This window comes from Sciurus carolinensis, chromosome 2 (genome assembly GCF_902686445.1).
Source record: "Sciurus carolinensis chromosome 2, mSciCar1.2, whole genome shotgun sequence".
Taxonomy (NCBI): domain Eukaryota; kingdom Metazoa; phylum Chordata; class Mammalia; order Rodentia; family Sciuridae; genus Sciurus; species Sciurus carolinensis.
Genome location: NC_062214.1, coordinates 73,347,527 through 73,368,758, shown reverse-complemented (window position 1 = coordinate 73,368,758; position 21,232 = coordinate 73,347,527). Strand labels below are relative to the sequence as shown.

The window sequence follows — 21,232 nt, the reverse complement described above, 5'->3', positions numbered from 1 at the left end:
ATTAGAAAGTTACTATCTGCCTATTTGATGAGACACACTCGTTTGAATATCAGAATGTAGAATGATTTTTGTTTTTGTTTTTTTGCCATATTGAGGATTGAATCCAGGAGTGCTCTATCTTGGAACTATATCCTCATTTATCAGACCTTTTGTTTTGCTTTTGTTGTGACAGGATCCGGCTAAGTTACTGAGGCTGGGCCTGGAACTTGCAATTCAAGTTTGAATAAGTTTTAAGACTTATATGTCAATATATGTCCCTAATGGAGCCCTGAAGAAGCATAGATTTGGCAGTATAAAACAAAAGATTAATACATTTACCTAAAACCCCACTCAAGTATATGAAAATATGATGTCCCAAGTCATCTTCTAGTACATAACCTACCAATAGGGTTCTTGAAAAGTCCAAGAAACTCTAGGCAAAAATGAATGGTATTATCACCAACCAAAATAGCTATTAGAAGTAATAGCTGGGGTTGTGGTTACAGTGCTCGACTAGCACATGAGGCACTGGATTCAATCATGAGCACCACATAAAAATAAAATAAAATAAAATACTGTGTCCACCTACAACTAAAAAAAAATATTTAAAAGAAGTAAGCATCTTACAGAAAAGAGAAATCTTGAAGTTCACCTGAAACTTACAAAAAAAGGTCATCTCTAGTTAAAGGAATAGCATTAGAAAATAGGTTTCATTCAAATTATGCTACACTGTCACTCAAAATCTAAATAATAAGAGGCATACATCCACATCAGAAGACCTAAGCAAAGAGGAAATATTTTCCTTCAAAAGAATTGCATCACAAATTATTACAAGTAGGTTGGTTCAAAGAACAGATGGACAGAAAACCCATGTTTTCATACCACCCACACACTTCTAAGACCAAAAGTACCTATCATGTTATACACACTATCTTAACTTAATGGCTTTGCCTCTTTAGTCAAACAAATTTGCTTTAAAATTATAAACTCTGAAAAAAAAGAACATCAAAAAGCAAGATTGCATCAGTTATTACATGAATTTCTTAAACCAATTTAAGATTTGGCTACTTCCTTACCAGATAGATAGTGTTAATAAATCCTACTTTAGCAGGGATGATGTAAAGTTGGTGACAGTAACTATAGTCACTTTGATGGTTCCTTTTCCTTGGGTGCCCTTGCAAGTACATGATGTAAAAAATGGAACAGATGACATATATGCAATCAACACTAGAAAAACAATCAATAGAAAACAATTACAATCAACTTACCAGTCTTTATGTAGTTAACACCAATCTGTAATAGTAGTACACAAGAAACTAATTACTACCATCAATATGGGTAATTTACTCACCACCTATTAAAAATCTCAGCAGCAAAACCAAAGAACCTTCTCACCCATTTTAAAAATGAATTTTTTATCCATAACAAACTCAAACTAGAATTAGACACTAGGTCATTCCTTAACTATTTAACTTACAGATCTCTATTGATATGGTTCCATATATTGTAATACGAAGTCTAGTGTGTAACTTACAATGTGCTTTTTTTTTTTCATTTTAAGTAAAACAACTTAATTTTCTCAAAATGCAAACCTCTTCTCCCTATCAACAGTCTGCCCTTCATTTAGTACTTTATAAATGAAAACTTACATGCTGGTAGACAATGTTTACTCCAGGATGAGGTCTTCTATTCTGATCTCAGGGTACTGTAAAAGCTGATTAACTGAGGTAAATTTCACAAGGAAAGGCTATCTCCTATTCCACATAATTGAACTTAATGAGCACAGAGTCCATGTAAGTGCCACAATTTCCTTCAGTAAATATAGTATCCTTATAAGACCTTTCATTTTATTTCAGATATTTTGACATAGTAAAGTGAAAAGCAGAAGGCTAATTATGAATTTTAGTATAACCATTTAAAACCCCTGTCTTCTGAGTTTACTTATCTGCAAAGATTATTAACCAACACTGGTCACGCACAAAGTAGAAAGTCAGAAAGCAAAAACAAGTAACACAACCATTTTAATCTTAAGAAAATAATTTGAATAAATTCCTTAATAGGATTTAATACCAGAAAAAAATGTTTTCACTCTGATCTCACCAATATTAATAGGCAAAGAAAAAAATATACAAAAGTACCTCATGGTTTAATTGCTCTATGCATTTATTATCTATATTAATGCAGAAAGGGGACAAAAAGCTCACAAACAATCTACACAATTCACAAGACACATAGCAGGGAGAAAAGTGACTTAGATGAATCAACAATATTTAGGGTCTTGGTGGACGCATTCCTGGGGGAGGTGGACCTAGAAAGGAAAAAATAAAACGAAATTCAATGAAATGGTTAGAAAAATAACACACATACATTCAAAGGCCTAGCTGCCACTCTCAAGTTCCTATAATCCAATTCACCTCTAATTCCTGGTGGTGGGGGCCTCATTCCAGGAGGGGGCATGCCTATTGGCGTCCCTCGAGCAGGGGGAAGCCCAATTGGTGGGCCCATGGGTGGTCTCATACCAGGTGGAGGAGCCATAATGCCTACAAAGAAAACATTTCAGAAATAAAGACCTTGTAAATTGACTTAGGAAAGTTAGACTTCAGCCCAAAGTAATATGTAAAGAAATGAGCTGGGCTCAATCCAGAAACAGGGAAAATCAGCAGCCAACAATAAGGATCAAATAGTTTCTCTTTAAATACTGTTCCTGTTTGCCATCTCTATATCAAACAGAATTCATATTCTTTCATTGAGAACTAGTTATATATTCCCAAAATCTCTAATTGAGCACTTAGGCTGTGCCTTAATCCATTAGCTAAGTCAGTTGAGAAAACACTTCAAGATGGCATATGATTTCTCAGAGACACAAATTAATCTTTTTCACAAATCCCATACCTGGTGGTGGGGTTGCTCTGCCTACAGGTGGGGGTGGAGTCCCCCGTCCTGGTGGGTACTGTGTTGGGGCTCCAGCAATGCTGGCAGTAGCAGCAACAGCAGCAGCTGCTACAGTGCCTCTTCCTTGTGGAGTCATTACCTGAGAAGGCAGAACCAGGAAGACAATAAAAATGAGAAACATGCTCACATTTTCAAACACAGAAAATAAATGATAGATATGTCTTCCTAAATACTAAATAATTACTGCAATTTTATACTTGCCTTATTCATATTTTATTTTTGCAGCACTGGGAATCAAACCCAAGGGCATACACATGTTAAGTGCATGCTCTACCACTGAAATACATTCCATCCTGAGTTCCACTTTTTTTTTAATCTTGGCATTATGACATCAAAGCAGCTGTCTTTTCTCAAATGACATATAGTCATATTTTTCTTAATAAACAAGTAATAGTCTTACTTCTATCAAAATAGCTTTAAATACCCAGTGACCATTTTAAGTAACTAGTTTCATTTCCTTGCTTCTATATTTACCTACCTGTTTGTCCTAAAACATATGCTGCTTAAATAACCACATTTTTAAATGTCCTCAATCCACGGATCTACTCACATTCCTCCAGTAAGCTAAAATCCTTTCCTGGTTACCCACCTGCTGGGATGGACCCCCAACTCCTCTGACGGGGCCTGCTAATCCAGCAGGAGCCTGGGGAATTGGTACACCAGCTGGTACTCCTCTGCCAGCTGCCCTCCCAACCCCAGGACCTCCTGCAGCTCCAGCAAGTGGCACCCGAGCAATACCAGTCTGAAATAAGAAAATTTATAGTGTAAAACTGAATGATTTAACCAAGTTCTTATAAAAATCAGTTTTACCCACCGTGTCCCCAGGCAACCTATCTAATATTAATTTTAGCACTCAAATGGAAAAAATGAATGTATACACCATGAAGGTAATTCTCCACATACATATTTTTCAAATTGTTAGGACACCATATCAAGTGGAAATAAATCAGCAACTCCCATTACTATCTAGGTAACCCAGCACTTAATAATTCATCAAAAAACAGTAGCTAACAAAGTTCTGTACACATTTTATTTAATAAAAGTATACTATACTGTGCCTCGATGGTGCCCCAATTTTAGCCATCTCAATGCAGTATCCTCCCCCATTAAAATTACTTCCTTTTGTATGTCAGTTAAGAACAAAACAAAACAAAAAAAAAATTACATCCAAAGAAAAAATTTTAAACAGCTCTGTACTGCCCTGCATGTTCCTTACATCTTTAGGGGGTGGTCCCTCCACTGTCATGGATACCAAATTCTCCCCACGCAGCAACACCAGACCTAAAACCCGCTTTTCTTCACGCTCTGGCTGTTTTGCATTCTTTGGCCTATGAATAAGAAAAAAATTGTAGCAAGATGAATTTTAGCAATCCTTAGATTATTCATTCACCAAAAGTACCAAATAAGATAAAAACTAATGCCAAGATTCTCCATAAGAAAATTATTCAGTTTAACCCCCTAAAAGAAAATTCTGACTCAATTAACATGTGTATAAATAGCAAAGCTCCTCTCTATTTTAACTCTAGTCCTTTCCTGGATGTTACACAAATATTACACAAAGTAAATTACTTTTGTAAAATATAGATACAAATGATGAGACTAAGCCTTTTACAACAAGCAAAATTGTCACCTCAATTTCCATACTAAAATGGAAAATAAATTTTTAAAATCATTTTTAACTAAATAAATCTTGAAGCCAAAACTGAAATAACAGTAATAGTAATAGGCAGAGGGGATACCAAACGGTAATTATAACCCAACTGCTCAACCATTGACAATTATTCTCTCTCCTTCAATCTAAGATTGTCACAGAAGGCAATGCAATCGATTAACACTTCTAATTTTTTTAAATAAACATAATTTGCTATTTTAATCATATTGTGTGCAGTTTTATTCCCAGTAATGCATGATTGTTCTTGCAAACTTACACAAATACTTTGGTGCAATGCTTTTAAAGCTCTGACCCAAGTCAGAGATGATGCTGAGAGGTTAGACAATAGACTGGTCCTGCTATAGTTTCTCTACCTATGTAAGTCACCCTTTATAACCTCTACTTCAGCTCTGTCCTTGGATTTTCACTGCCTTTGCCTCCAACTATTACCCAATCAGCCTTACTTGATTTTCCTGAACTCATCACAATCACAGAGGATCAAATTCATATGCTTGTCAAAAGCCTTAAAGGTGCCAATGAAGATTCGGCCATCTTGCAGGATACATCTCATTCTATAGTCAATGTGCTGCAGCATCTTGCTACTCTTGCCCACAGTCTGGAATTATTAAAGGAAATGTCAATGATCAACTTGTCTCATTTGTTCCCTAACTCCCATACCAATCCAATTCTGTTTTCCTTAAATAAACAATTTCCTTTCCATGTCTTTTCTCCATTTCTTCTCACTTACTAAATATACTAGACCAAATTTTGACCCAGGACCATTAGACTGTTCTAAGAAAACTTTGACTTCTTAAAATTTTAGGCAGTTTTCCCATCATGACTCAACATATTTTTTTCCACAGAGATCCCTCAGCTCAGTCAGTTATCTTTTAGAGCTGTAATCTCTTCCCTTCCCAAATACATTACTTCACATCATCTGATTTCATAACTGTTTTTTAACCTGAACAAGTCTGTACCTCAAATAAAACTGCACATGCCATCAACCTAACCAAAGCACAATACAGGGTATTTCATAGCTCTGTAAAGACATTCAGATCCATAACACCCACAACAATATTCAGAATATTCAAATTCTTGTTTCTCTACATTTTCTTCTTTCATTTTTGTTGCCCTACAGCACCATTTTAGATATCATAGTGACCTTCCCATGTGAGATTTTAATATGGGGTGATGATCTCCCTATATTAATATAATGTGATTCGTTGGGGGATTAAAAAGCAAAATAGAATATTAAGGTTTTTCATACTTCAAGAATCAATTCTGATACTCTTGGAGAATGCATGCTCTATATTTTCAGAATCATGGAATTTTCATTAGGATACTGTATCCAGATTGTCTTCATCTATACTAATCAACTCAATCTTCTGTCCCAGCAACTTGGGAGGCTGAGACAGAAGGATTGCAATTTTAAGGCTAGCCTTAACAACTTAGCCAGACAGTCTTAAAAAAAAATAAAAGCAAATAAAATAAAATAAAATAAAGGGTTGGGGACATAACTCAGTAATGGAGCACCCCTGAGTTCAATCTGTAGTACTTCAAAAAAGGAGAAAAAAACTTTTCTACATAGTCTGTAATTCTTCAGAAATCTGACCTTAAGAGTACCAATGGGCAAGATGGTTCCTTAAAACAGCAATGATCACCAAAAACTACTTCTGTATTTTCTCACATCATAAGTTATCTATCTCTTCTCAGCATGGTTTCCATAACTTTGTACAAGACACCAAAGGTTTCTCATCTCCAGTTTTTTTAAGTACAATAAGAATGCATATCTATGGATATATTCTCATTTCTAACTTTCAAAAACCCAAAGTTCCACACATCTTGGGAAATTATTCTTTTGGGCCCTTACCACCCTGTACCTTAATGTACATCTTACCATGACTGCTGTTCCACCAAAGCCGATGTCAACAGTAAAATTTTGGGATCCTTAACACCTAAAGGAAGGCTTGGTACAGATAAAGGTATGATGCAGGTTCTCCTACAAACAATGCAAGCTGGGCAGAAGCTTCAGAAACAGTAGATAGAGCCTGCAGAGGAAAGCATGTTATAGCTGCACTGCAATCTATCATGTTTAAACAAGTAATTCTGCACTAAAATCACTACAACACACATTCAAAACACCCATCCTCTCATGCTGCCATACCAAGTCTAACAAACTTCAGTATTCCTTTATCTTAACTCCCACATTTGACACACCCAATGTGATAACTCATTTATTTTATATACTAATTCTTAAATGTCAAAAGTAAGCATGAATTCCCATTCCCAAAATTCACATCAATATCTCAATTATTCCTGAATTTATTAAAAAAGTGGGTTTTTTTGTTTTGTTTTGTTTTTTTGCAGTGCTGGGGAATGAACCCAGGGTCTTGTGCTTGCGATGCAAGCACTCTACCAACTAAGCTATCTCCCCAGCCCTAAAAAAGTGTTTTCTTTTAGATTAACCTCCTAAATATTTTCAATTTTCAACTGCAATGTTCTCTCTCTTTCTTTCCCCTAAAGCCTGTTCAAAATATGTTAGGTAATCTTTCCTCACCGAGTATGATATGAATCTGCTTAAGACTTCTATATAGTCAATTATAGCCAGAATAATACAGGGTCTCAAACTATTGATCATAATAATTGCAAAGTAAAATAGCAGCATCACATTGTATGATGGATGAGCAGTCAAAGATCTTCTCAAATCAAAGGTCATAAAAGCAAATAAACAACTTAAGATCCGTCATCATGGAAAATCAAACTTGTAAAATATAGACTTTGAAATGATTAAACTTGAGACCTGCTAGAGAAAAAGTACAAAATATATGATCGCTAAAGAAGTAACAAGAGAATATACAAATGGAACATTTGAATATTCATTTACAAAACAATGTCAATTAAAACCACAAGACTAGGGTACAACGGCACATGCCTATAATCCGTCCAATATGGTAGGCTGAGGCAGGAGGGTTGTAGGTTCAAATTCATCCTTGGCAACTTATCAAGACCCTATTTCATAATAAAAATAAATAAACAAAAAGACTTGGGGATTTGGCTCAGTGGTAGAACACTCCTGCATTTAATCCCCAGTAACACAAAAAATTAATTAATTTAATTTAATAAAAATTAAAAAACACACATGCAAAAATATTTCCTTCAAAATTTTTATTTAATAACAACAACAACAAAGGAAAAAAAAACCTAAGGGAAGTATGAGAACCTAAGTACGTTTTCAAGGTAATAAATACTTCCTCACATGCCCTTAGAAAGTAATAACAGAAAATTTAAGAATCATACTGCAAAAAATATTTTAAAGAAATAAAATTCATACTAAATTTATATTCTATGCTCCACACTTGGATAATTATCTTATTAAATTTTCAGATACCAAAAATGAACCTCTAGTTAGATACAGTGGCACAAGTCTGTAATCCAAGCTACTCCAGAGGCTGAAGAAAAAGGAAAAGAAATTTGAGGCCAGTGTGGATACTTTAGGGACATCCCATGTCAAAATTCTGAAAGAAGTACTAGGAATATAACTCAGAGGTACAGCAGTTGTATTTGTGAGTCTCTGGGTTCAATCTCCAGTACTACAAAAAAATTTTTTTTAAATAAAAAGAAACTCCTGGTTGAATAGCACTCATACAAAATGTTTGCAAACCAAAAGACCAGAAGTGTTTCAGATTTCATGTTTTGGACTCTAGACTATCTGCATACATATCATGATACATTGAGGACAGTAACAAAATCTAAATGTAAAATTCAAATTCATTTGCTTCATATATACCTGAAAAGTCAAAAAAGTTCCTAGGTTAAAAAAAAATTAAGCTGTGGACACCTACTTATTGAAAAATGTCTTTACTCTAGAGAACAGCTGGGGACAGTGAACAGATTCCAGTGTTTATTCACAAGTACTTGTAATTACTACAGAATGTTGAGCATAAAGGATACAATGAGATCATTTCTCAGATAAACTATCTCTTCAGATTTCAATTTGAAATGATGGACATAAACAATCCTAGTTAACTCATGTTGAAGAGTAACATTTCGAAAAACAAAATATCTATAAGAGAATTCATCCGTAAACCCTTTCTAACACAAATAATAAATGAGTACATATGTTTTGTGTGTCTGTTGTGTGTGTACAAATAAATTCCAGGAATAGAGCCTTGGAATGTTAAAAAAGAAAAATATTTACAAAATAAAACAGTACTAAATCAAAATCAAACTTGGAATGTCGTTTTTCCCATAAAAAAAAAGTGAGCAACCAAAAGAAAAGACAGACTAAATAAATGTACATCACATTGAAAAATTATGGATAGTAGATCTTTATTACATTACTGATTCAAAGAGTTTGAAAATACATTGGAGAAAACATGAAAGTGAGAGAAAGACAATAAAAAAGAAATAATTAGTAAGTAGCATGGGAAAATACTTAGATTCTGTAGCACTCGTTGAAAATGAATGTGAGATACATTTACAATTTCATTTATGCCAAAACAACTAATTCTGGTCAAAGTGTAAAGCAGCACACTATATTTTGAAGGTTAAAAAAAACTAATACCGTAAATACTTGCAAACTGGACACACACACAAAAATGAATTCTCCCACAAAAGGAAATTATAAGACATTCATAATACCCATTTATAATAATTTTTCATATAAAGTTCAAAATCAAAATAAAATATGAATAAAACTTCCTGAAAAGCATGCACTATGAAGTTTGGAAATAATACCAAAATGTCAGGGCAAGGATGTTAAGGTCAGGTTTCTATTGTTTTAAACGTCATAAGATGTGCTTATTTTATGACACTGATCATTACAGTATGAACTCTAACCTGTTATTTTTTTCCTTGAAATCAGCTACCTTGATGTTCCAATATTGCTTTAACCACCTCTTGGTGTCTCAGCTAAGAAGGCCTGTCTCAGTTCCGCCTGAAAATCCACCACAGGTACTTGTTGCTGCTGAGAACGCCTTGGGTACAAATGACACCTATTATAAGAACACAATATTTATATATAGAGAGATGTGTGTGTACACACACACACACACACACACACACGCTATATCTCAATAATAAGATATTTGTCCATATTCAGTTGTATGAAATAAAACACAAAGACCCTTACATTACAAAGATTATCCTTTAGGTTCATGAGCTAACTATAACACAAAGCACAAAGTCTTCGCACAAAGATATGTGCAAGAAACTTGTAGATACTAACCCAATCTGGGGACATTCTCAAAGAATTAAAAACCTAAGAGCTTTCACCCCCATAGAAATACTATTAGTTAGTACCACCATCACTCTCTTTCCAATTATTCTATATGGAAATAATGCTTTCGCCCTGCAATAGAGTGAGGGTATTTGCTACAGAATTTTTAGTTATACATTAAGGCTGTTTCACCTGAACCATTTGCCTAACAAATAACTATGTAAAGTAACTTTTAGGCTCCATGAAGTTTGAGGGCTTTCAAACTACGTGATTCAACCATCTGTATTAATAATTAGAAAATTCTATAAGAAAGCCCTCCACATACCCTTATGGGTCAGTAACCTTGCTATGAATCTGACTGTAATAAGAAAGATATCTAGGAAATGGGCATGGTGGTACAGGCCTGTAAATTCCAGCAACTCTAGAGGTTAAGGCAGGAGCATCACAAGATCAAGACCAGTCTCAGCAACTTAGCAAGGTCCACAATAAAAATCAAAAACAACTGGAGATGAAACATAGTGGTAAAGTACTCTAGATTCATTCCTCAGTGTGTGCACGTGCTGTCTCACAAGCGTGGGCACACACACACACACACACACAAACACAAAGATATAGGAAATTATAGTTTGCTGATCAAGAGGAAAGGCCTGGTTTAGGGCATGGGTTGACACCAGCAATTTTGCCATTGTTGGTAAGGGGGGAAAAAAAGGATAAAAAAACATGAAAATATTCAATAATAGCTGGATTTAGAAATGGGATGATAGTACAAGGTTTTCACTTTTTTCTATTGATCTTCCATAATTTTTAAACATGCTGATATATAATAAAGAATTTAAGCCAGGTGCCATGGCACACGCAGTAATCCCAGAAACTTAGGCTGAGAATCATAAAGTCAAGTCTAGCCTGAGCACTTTGGCAAGACCCTCAGCAACTTAGTGAGACCCTATCTTGGCATAAATACTAAAAAGTACTGGGGATGTAATTCAGTGGTTAAGAGACCCTCAGTTCAATTCCCAGTACAGAAAACAAAAACGATGAAAATTATTAGCTGGCCTCTGTCCCAGGTTGCTAGGAAGTCACATCCAACTTTTTGGAATTTACCAAAAGATAAAAGTATCTTTGTTGTTCTTGGTGATTTATGCTAATGAGATGATTCAGAATGGGAGATGGTAGGTTATTAATGGGACAACTATCAATGAAGATTCAGCTTAATAGAATATACAAGTACTTGGTTCATGAAATTCTGAGCTTACATAAACCATAATACCAATTCTATTAATACTACATATATATAATCCTATAATCTATTTACTCTAAGGATGAAGAGAACTGGGAAAATTATACAATTTCCCTAACTCAATACTCAACTCAGATCCTCCTCCCAATTCAGGACTGTGCAGTTGTAATATATAATATACACAGGAAAACTCAAGTTATGTTTCCTCAAAATCAAAATGTTTCCACTGATACGGACAAGATAAAAAAGATAACTGTAGAAGGCATACCTCATCCCAAAAGAAGATGAACATGAGATCACTTGTATTAATCTAGGTTGAGATGTATAAAATAAAAACTCTAACAAAAGAAAACAAACACAATGGACCAGTTAAATCCAGATATGTTAGAGCACTTCTATGTATTAAGGAGGCTGAGGTAGAAGAATTACAAGTTCAAGGCCAGCTTGGAAATGTTAGTGAGACAGTCTTGAAATTAAAAAAAAAAAAAATGTAAATCAGGCACAGTGGCACATGCATGTAATCCCAGTGACTTGGGAGCCTGAGGAAGAATAATCCCAAATTCAAGGCCAACCTCAGCAATTTAGAAAGGTTCTAAGCAACTTAGCAAGACCCTCATTCAAAAGATTGTTTTAAAAAAGGGCTTGGTATGTAGCTCAGCGGTAAAAGCACTCCTGGGTTCAATCACCTGTACCAAAATGTAAATAAAAATGAATAATTTTTAAAAATTAAGGGGATGTAGTTTGATGATAGAATACCCCTGGATTCCATCCCCAGTTCCATCAAAAACAAAAAACAAAAAACAAAAAGAACTTTGGAGCTACAAAACTCTGAAGAAGAAAAATCAAAAATAGTTAATAATCATCATGAAAGACAAAAACATACAAAATATTTATAAATACTAAATATAAACTTTTATGTAATATTCTATTCAAAGCAACCTTCAAAATGTAAAAGTTGTGATCAAAGAATACATTCAGTCAGGTGTGGTGATATATGCCTGCAATCCCAGCAATTCAGGAGCCTGAGGCAGGAAGATCATTCAATTAGAGACCAACAGGGCAATTTAGCAAGATCCTGTCTCGATATAAAAAAAGTCAGGTGTGGTGGCATATAGAGGTAATTCCAGCTACATAGGGGGTGGAAGCAAGAGGATTGCAAACTCAAGGCCAGTCTAAGCAAACTGGCAAGACCATGTCTCAAAATAAAATAAAAAGGGTAGAGCACTTGCCTAGCATGGATAAGGCCCAATCCCCAGGGACTCCCAAAAAAAAAAAAAAAAAAAAAAAACCTACTCAAAAAAGAATTTGAATGTCTAAAAATTAGAAGAAATGAGGAAAGCTTTATTCTGTTGGGAATGGCAGCACACACCTATAACCCCAGTGACCTGGGAAGCTGAGGCAAGAGAATTGCAAGGCTAGTCTGTAACTTTAGTAAAACCCTCAGCAACCTAGCAAGATCCTGTTTCAAAATTAAAAAAAAGGACTAATGATGCAGCTCAGTGGCATAGCACCCGTAGGCTCACTTCTCAGTACCCCCAATAAATAAAAAAAAAAATGAAAATGTGCAAACCTTTGACAATTTTTCACATATTCAATGAACAAGTGACAAAAGTTAACATGTAAAAATGTTACGTACCTCCTATAATTTAAAGAAAACTATAGTTAAGGAAATAAATTATTAATACAGTATAGTTTAGAATGATTGTTCATACCATCACTGTTAAGAGCCAAGAAATGCAAACAAAATAAATATCTACCGAGTAGGTTAATGATTAAAATAACCTGCAATCTATAAAATAATTATATATACAGCTATAGCAAGATCCCCAAGACATATTGTCAGAAAACAATCATAAATCACAGTGTCATGTATATAAACACACACATGTGCATGCATAGGATGAATTCTGAAATGATAAATACCAAATACTTAAAAGTTATCTCTGGAGTGGGAAGGGAAATGAATTGATAGTGATTTTAAGAGACTCTCCAGGCCAGGCACAGTGGCACACGCCTGTAATCCCAGTGGCTCGTAACAAGGGTTGGAGATGTGGCTCAGTGGTTAAGCAACCCTGGGTTCAATCTCTGACATCAAAATAAAAAACAAAAAAGAGATGCTCCAGTGCCCCCACACCAAGGTCCTGTGTTGGGGCTCAGGTCTTGGGCATGCTAGGTATTCTATCACTGAAACACACCCCCAGGAACCAGACTCACTTTTTTGACTGTATATTAATGCATAATTAATACTTTTCATTTGGAAAAAAATAACAAAACAAGCGGAAGGTAGGAAAAATGCTATCTATTGATACTATCAAAATTTTAGTGTCAATCACAAAATGCCAGATTCAGTATGCATCAGGTTATTAAAGATGTTCAGATATTTTTAATTTAAATTGCCCTTCTAGAAACATAAATTATGTCTCTGTATCCACAGGTATGGGCACTAAATACAGAGAAAAAATTTAGACTTTAAATTTTTAACTAGATAAACAAACTAACCAAAGCCTAAATATTAAAGAACAAGAATACATGAATTAATGTTACTTCAATGTATAAAACACTTTACAAACATACAAAGTGTTTTAATAACATAAATAAAAATCAAAATATCTTAAATATACAATGAAAGATATAGAATTTTATAGAGATAATACCCACCTATATATATAAAGAAAAAAAATTATACTAAAATCAGAGCTTAAGATAGGCCAAAAAAAAGATAATCTCACCATTTTACTATATCCCTATATTATATGCATCTGCTTCTTTAATTGTTTTTGTCTCTTCATTCCATGATACTTTTGTTCTAAACTAAAACATGATTCTGACCTAAATTGGTTTTCAGTTCAGACTGTACTCACTCTTGATTGCTCAGTGAGGCTGTCCTTCTACGTTTGACTTGGACTTCCACCTCTGGCACGTGCTGTTCTGTAGTTCGTCTCAGGTGTAAGCGATCCCTGAAACAGATAAAGAGAATTGTTTAGTACATCCCATCAATTTATGAAACTATTTATGATCAACTTACAAAAGTGTCCAAAAACTAATTAAAACAAAATAATACTAAAATATTGGAAGATCTTTACCCTTCAAACAATCAGGATCTTGGCTAGTATAGCCAATCGTATCAGAAATCTGGTTTTTAAAAGATTAGGAAATTAAGTACATATACTCTTCCATTTACATTTACACATCTGTACAGAAAAATTCTCTCTTCTCTCTCTCTCTCTCTCTCTCTCACACACACACACACACACACACACACACACACACATACACAGAGGCATACACTAACATACCACCACTATATACATATTCTGGCCAAAAGTAGCAAAGCTGATTCCAAAACTGACTTGGGAAGCATATTTTTAAAATCCTACTAAATAATATTTTTGTATAGTGAAATTACAAAACATTCACTAATTGCAAAATGTCTACTTTTAAAAAAAATAGAGATTGAATTAGAACAAATTATATTCCATGCTTTTATAATTATGTCAAAATGGATTCTATTGTCATGTATAACTAAAAATAAATATTAAAAAAAGCCTTTTGTACAAATTTTGCTTTAAGAATGCAAAACAAGGATTGCTTAAGCAAAAAGCTTCCACCATGTTGAGACCTGCAGACCATTTCACAAAATGGCTGTTTTATGAAACAGAATCAAATCAACCACTGGGGGCAGCCATGTTAGGAAATGTAGGAACCACTTATAAAACTGCAATTCAGAAATGCGAAACTAGAAGACAGAAAAGGTCTTTCATAAGTCAAGCAACTAGTGTTTCACAAGTAGTATGCAAAGGTCCACACCGAAAGTCAATTATCTGAACCCTTCCTACTATTTTTTTTGTTTTTTTGGGGGCGGGGGGTAGGTAACTGGAAATTTAACCCAGGGGTGCTTTATCATTGAGCCACATCCACAGCTCTTTTTATTTTTACTTTGAGACAAGGTTTCAATTTTTAGGGCCTTACTAAAATGCTAAGGAGGCCTTGAACGTGGGATCCTCCTGTCTCAGCTTTCTGAGTTGCTGGTATTATAGCTATGTGCCACCACACCCAGCATCCTTCCTACTTTTAAAAGTAGTGTCTGATTTTTAGAATAAAACAGGTTACCAATAACTCCCTATCATTTTATTGCTTTAAGAACTTTAAGTGTTCAAATTAAGCCACAAAAATTATTTTTAAAAATCATGTATGAACTGGGGATATAGCTCAGTTGGTAGAGTACGTGCCTCAATGCATAACACCCTGGGCTCAATCCCCAGAATCACACACACACACACACACACACACATCATGTATGTCACCAGGCATGGTGGTGCACACCTATAATCCCAATGGCTTGGGAGGCTAGGGCAGGAGGATTACAAGTTCAAAGTCATCCGCAGCAATTTAGTTAGGCCTAAGCAATTCAGTGAGATCCTGTCTCTAAATAAAATATAAAAAAAGGGCTGGAGATGTGGCTCACTGGTTAAGTGCCCCAGGTTCAATTCCTGGTACCCAAAGGAAAAATAAATCACATATGCCTACATATTAAGATTTTTAAACAGTAAAATTTACATGTTGCTAATTTTAGTGACCATGGATTAGGTCCTTTAAATGACATCTGAAGGACAAGCAAACTAATAAATAAATTTGATTTTAATGAAGGGCATTAGAAACAGTGAAATGCAGCCAGATGAAGTGGTGCACACCTATAATCAGCTCAGCAGGCTGAAACAGGAGGATCAACAATTTAGCAAGACCCTAAACAAGTAAGACCCTGTCTCAAAATTTTAAAAAAATTTACAAATATAAAAAATTAAAAGGGCTGAGGATGTTGCTCAGTGGTAAATTGCCCCTAGGTTAAAATCTCCAGTACCCTACCCCCTCAAAAAAGGGGAATTATAATCAGTAGGAAAGGGAAAAAAATTATAACTTATATATCTGCTAAGAGTAAAATATTCAAAACAACAAAGACATAAAACAAAAAGTGGAGCAGGGTCTTTGGAATGATAGATTAATTTATGGTACTGATAGTGATTTTCAGAACTTTACATGAACTTCCAAACATCAAATTTATATACATTAAATATCTACATGTTTTTGTATGTTAATCATATATCAAGAGTATTTTTATTAAATTTTATACCCAGAATATGAAGGAACTCATACAAATTCAACAATAAAAAGGTAAAATCTATTTTCAAAACAGGTAAAGAAGAGCTGGTAATGTAGGTCAGTGGTAAGAGTACTTACCTTGCATACATGAGGTCCTGTGTGTGATGCCCAGCACCAGTTCCTCCCCCCCCAAAAATCAAAATGGGTAAAGGATCTGAAGACAGTTCTTCAAATAAGATATATAAATGGCCAAATAGCACATGAAGTTCCTTCTTCATTAGGCAAAAGTAAATCAAAACCACAATAATATACTACTTAACACTAGAGTTGGGAAGGAGATAAATAAAATGCTAGTTGGTATGTATGATGCAGCCCTTGGCACTACATAAAAAATGTTAACTGTGAGACAAACATAATGATCTAATAATTCCTCTACAAGATGTATGATAAAAAAACAATAAACTTGTAGCACATTAATGTTCCCAAAGGGGTAATTCACAATAGCCAAAAAGCATTAACTTAAATGCCTATTGACTGAAGGATAAATAAAATATGTCATTGTATGATATATCCTACACAATGGAATGTTATTGACCCAGAGAAAAGGAAATACTGACATATGCTGAGTTCAAAAATATACTTAATAATTAAATACATTCTATTAATTTAACACAATAAAAGGAACTATCAACAAAATTATTCTCTATCCATTATGGTATAACTACAAATACTCCATTATCGAAAAAAAAAATCTATACTTTTACCCCTTATCAGTTCCTCAGAGTGAAAAAATCTGAGTTTAGTTAAGAAAATTTATAAAAAAAAAGACCGTTATTTCAACTTTCAGCCTAAATATAAAATAACAAAATCATGCATGAACTTTATTTCAAAAATGTTGGTTGTGTCAGATACAATCATATAGGTTAAGGTGCATTTATAAACTTCTTTACTGTAGTCTCAACCAGAAACCAACATTATAGAAAATTAACCAGTTTAAGAAAAAAATGAAGTTATATATAAATAATATTAAAATTTTTACTCCAAGATCAAAATCCAGAAATACACTGAAAAGTAACACTTAATAGGATCCCATAATTTATTCCTATGTCATTTCCTATAAAATGTTTAATATACTTTATATTTAAAAATTCAATGAAGACCTCAGTGATTTTAAAAAATTGATAACATTAGATCCTTCCCATCTGCACTTCCTGAAACACAAGCAATTATAAAAAGGAGAATTCTGAGCCAGTCAGCACTAAGAAATTGCTAGAGAAAAGGGTAATACATATGTACTACTTTTACCAGTTTCAGAGGATGTCATCATTAGCACTATTACTCAAGTTCCATGTTTCTTAGCCACAAAAGTAGAGGGAAGGCAGCTATACAGAGGAAACAAGATTAAAAATTTTATTGTCCTTTGTCATGATGGGGCAGCACTTATAACATGCTTAAGTCAAGAATTCTCCCTAAAAAAATGGCTAAATAACAGGGTAGTGACAGATAAAACATATTTATAATGCTATATATATTAAATGTGAAATTCTTTGGTAAACAAAAATGAACAATTAGGAAGACAAGTGGGTAAGACAGATAAAAATGTAAATAAGGGAAGTAAGACATCAATAAAATACTAATCAAATAAAAGAGAAAACCAAGTTAATAATACAAGTTCTGTGAATAAACCAAGTTAACATCTTGCTTTAAAGAGCAAGTTTCCCTCAATCAAGCTTCCTTCATCTATATCACAATAAGAATTTGCATTCCTCATTTTCAAAAAGCTCAAGAAAGGAGGCAAACATTCACTGAACAGTTCAGAGACCTTAAAAATCTTCAGATGCTTTGAAACAGGATGAGGTCTTTCCAAAGGGATCTACCATGTTGCAATGGTGAGCCTGAGTAAAAGACTACAAAATGGAGAACCAACTAAACAGTTTGTAAAGAGTCAAATGATCCAGAAGTTAAACCAAAATGTATATGAAGCAACATCCTCCTACAAGCCAACAAAAATGATCAAATGATAAATAATGCCAACAAATTTCCAAAATTCTACTTTTCTAACTGCTAAAAGTAGAAAATTCCAAAACAAAGCTTTTCAAGCTAACTAGATCTGCCTTGTTAATTTCAACTGAAGAAAACCAGACATACTATTTACCATACATGAAATGAAAAATATAATAAAATGAAGGTAAGCACAAAGGAAAACAAAATCTCTTAAGAAAAAAATATTTTAAAAAGTTATAGAATGTAATAATCCTATTATTTGGTTTATTTTTTCACATCAAATTTCCCAGTAGCTCCAACTTCAAAAATTATCAAAACCTTTATTTAAAACTTCTTCTGAAGGCAACAGTCTTGGGCAATGATTCCGATCCCACGCACACCCCCAACCCAATAGGATTCTCACCATTTTTCTGATTCTCTTTTCTTCTCTTTGAACATAGGAGTCCAAGATGGTTCAATGTTTAAAATGCCTCTCCCTTAGTTTAATAAAACCATCTTTTTGGTGGGCTAAAAAGGGGCATCAGAAGATTAAAATAAACTACTACGAATGGCAGATGCAACTGTTAAATTATCAGATCTGGAATGCAGAAAATCAAAAGCTACATATTGGGAAGGGGAGTGTGTAAGGGGTTACTGAATGCACTTTGAAAATAAACCATACAATATAATAAAAGGAAAATCTACAAGGTGACTTTGAAAACAAATTTGTTGACATCTCCACCAGTAATAGAAGCTGCCTCAAGCAGCACCATCAGGTCTTGGGATGGATGCACATAGACCCCCACCACTTCCAATCTACAACAGCACAGAAAAGCAGGGTCACAAAGCAACTGTGGAGACTGCAAATTCCCAGTCTCTCCTTCATTTCACACCCCTTCATCCATCACAACCCTACCATGGCACTGTGGAGAGGGGGATGCTGCCAAGCCTGCTGAGTGGAGTATGTGTAACCCCGTGTCCTTCCCCTCACCCTCCACTGTGACACAGTAGGGAAAGAGAGGTAAAACAGCAGCTGATATAGCAGTCAGGTGAAGGGGAGGTCTTCCACCCTCTCCAAGCCAAGGCTGCATAACCTCCTCTCTGCTTCCAGCCCCATAGCAGGCAGAGGCAGCTGTCCTACCTGCTGCGCCTGCGCACCCTGCACCCTTCACTGCAGCACTTTGGGGAGGGGGCGGACACCTCACGTAAGATGCCGCCTATCCCGCCCATGCCTTTTCCAGAGCATATGGTTGAAATTTCAGCAGGGCAAAAATGAGAAGACAAGCACAGTCCCACACCTGCTGTGACTTTATGAGGAGGGGGCGACCACCCGCCCCACCCTGCTGCGCCTGCGCAGACTAGTACCTCTGCAGCAGCGGCCATCTTTGGGAAAGTGCACAATGGCGGTGACGCGAAATATTACCCTCTTCCGATCCTGAGATAGCCTTTGAAAACCATATTATGAATAGGAAAAACAATGAAAAACAGTGCCCCGTGGCATCCCCTCACATATTTGTCAGAAGATGTACGACACTAATATGTGCACGCCATTTCCCTTTCTTACAAAATAGACAAGAAAACCAAAACCAAATTTCTGCAACCAGCACTTCACTGTACAGGCATGGCAGGTTAAAAAAGCAAAAAGCACAATCACAATATGCAAACTGCACCACGCCCAAAGATCACATGAAAATTAATGTTCCTTCAAAGTCTCTACATTTGTCTGCAACCATCTATCTTCTCACCCCCTTCCCCTTCACACCAGAGGTCATTCTGCTGACCCACCCAGTCACTTCAGGCACTAAGCTGGCCCTGCCATTAGGGTCATGCACACCAATGGATACTCCCCCACACTACCACAGCCACTGTGAACACCTCACTGGCCCCCACTATATCTACCACCACTTCGCCTTCATGAGCTCCCACTCCTCCCACTCATGTCAGTAACCCTGGTGGCCCCAACGACACTACGGGATGTCCAACCTACCCTCTGGCCCTCAGCCCTCCGGTGGCCCTGTATTACCCCCTGAACTGCAGCTGTATCACCTCTGTTACAAGCAAAAGGGCAGACTATCCCAGTACCCTGTAGATACCCAGTGCCCTATAGATACCTGCTGCACCCTCTCCCACCGCCAAAATTACTCCACGGTCACCCCGGCATAACCCCAAAACTGTACCAGGGTCCCCTCAGACAACGGCCCAAATTGCGTGTCATTACGTTCCTTCCCTAAAATCACTACAGTCCCTCAGTGTATCCACTCCCATCTATGCTGCGGTAATCTCGCTGTATCCCCTAAGCGAAACCACTAGGTACCGTGGAACTGCGCACCACGGTCACCTCCCGAATGGCCCTGAAACTGCGCGGCACTGTATATCTTCCCTTTTCCCGAGCCGAGCAGCAAATCCCACCCCCTATCATGGACACCTCAGCTTACCCTCCTGGGCTTCGGTCACCGGCAATATAACCCCACACCACACCGGCAACCCACAGTAACCACCTCAGACTTGAAAGGTAAAGGTTCACCCACGAAAGGACCTGTTGCGGCATCAAAGGACAGAGGAGAGGATGCGGCACAATGCCGCATGACACCAAAGGGCAGAACAGATAAGTTCCAAGCTTCCAAAGGTGTCTGATCTGGTTCTCCAAAACAAAGGGCTGTAGGCCCAGAATTTCCAGTATTATACAATACTCCTAGTCCTATGAACCTGGAGCATTTAGTGGACAAAAATGAATGTTCTCCAGGCTAAGAGAAGCCACCAAAACGGCTGACCTTGCTCGCTCCATCGCGTCGCTGACCGCTCCTCAGGCCGAGGCGCCAGGCATCTCCAGGGGCCGCTCGGCTCTGCGCAAGACTACCGCAGCGCAGACTTACCGCACCTCCCGACCTGCGCATGCGCACCAGCTCCCCCTAGTGCTGCACATGCGTGTCTATTTGCCGCAGTGCAGAGGGCCCAACGTCCTCTGACCAGAAGGACCTGAGTGGAGTGCGTTATCGGACCCCAATAGTTCGCATCTCTGATGCCTTAACAGAAGGACCTCAGAAACCACAAGCATCTAGAGTTAATGGACCTGTCTGCCTATTTTTATTTATGTATTTTAATTTTAAGAGTATAA

At 36.2% G+C, this 21,232-nt stretch overlaps 2 protein-coding genes across 3 annotated transcripts; both read right to left on the bottom strand.

Annotated features, from left to right (window-relative positions):
- Positions 1-1,982: 1,982 nt before the first annotated feature.
- On the bottom strand, positions 1,983-6,620 carry Snrpn (small nuclear ribonucleoprotein polypeptide N). Its single transcript, XM_047542217.1, has 7 exons — positions 6,480-6,620; positions 5,047-5,198; positions 4,148-4,259; positions 3,521-3,673; positions 2,872-3,010; positions 2,394-2,519; positions 1,983-2,287 (listed from the first exon to the last, which is right to left on the bottom strand). Exons 1-7 carry the CDS (start codon positions 6,480-6,482, stop codon positions 2,250-2,252), a joined length of 723 nt encoding a protein of 240 aa, XP_047398173.1. The 5' UTR covers positions 6,483-6,620; the 3' UTR covers positions 1,983-2,249.
- On the bottom strand, positions 6,495-21,024 carry Snurf (SNRPN upstream open reading frame). 2 transcript variants are annotated; one of them, XM_047542219.1, is made up of 4 exons: positions 20,889-21,024; positions 13,899-13,994; positions 9,422-9,576; positions 6,495-6,630 (listed from the first exon to the last, which is right to left on the bottom strand). In XM_047542219.1, the coding sequence occupies exons 1-3, from the start codon at positions 20,900-20,902 to the stop codon at positions 9,471-9,473; spliced, it is 216 nt and encodes a 71-aa protein (XP_047398175.1). In that variant the 5' UTR covers positions 20,903-21,024; the 3' UTR covers positions 6,495-6,630; positions 9,422-9,470. The 2 variants fall into 2 exon arrangements, with proteins under 2 accessions (XP_047398175.1, XP_047398174.1); XM_047542218.1 differs by lacking the exons at positions 6,495-6,630; positions 20,889-21,024 and adding an exon at positions 18,542-18,591 and having other exon boundaries at positions 9,451-9,576.
- Positions 21,025-21,232: the final 208 nt, after the last annotated feature.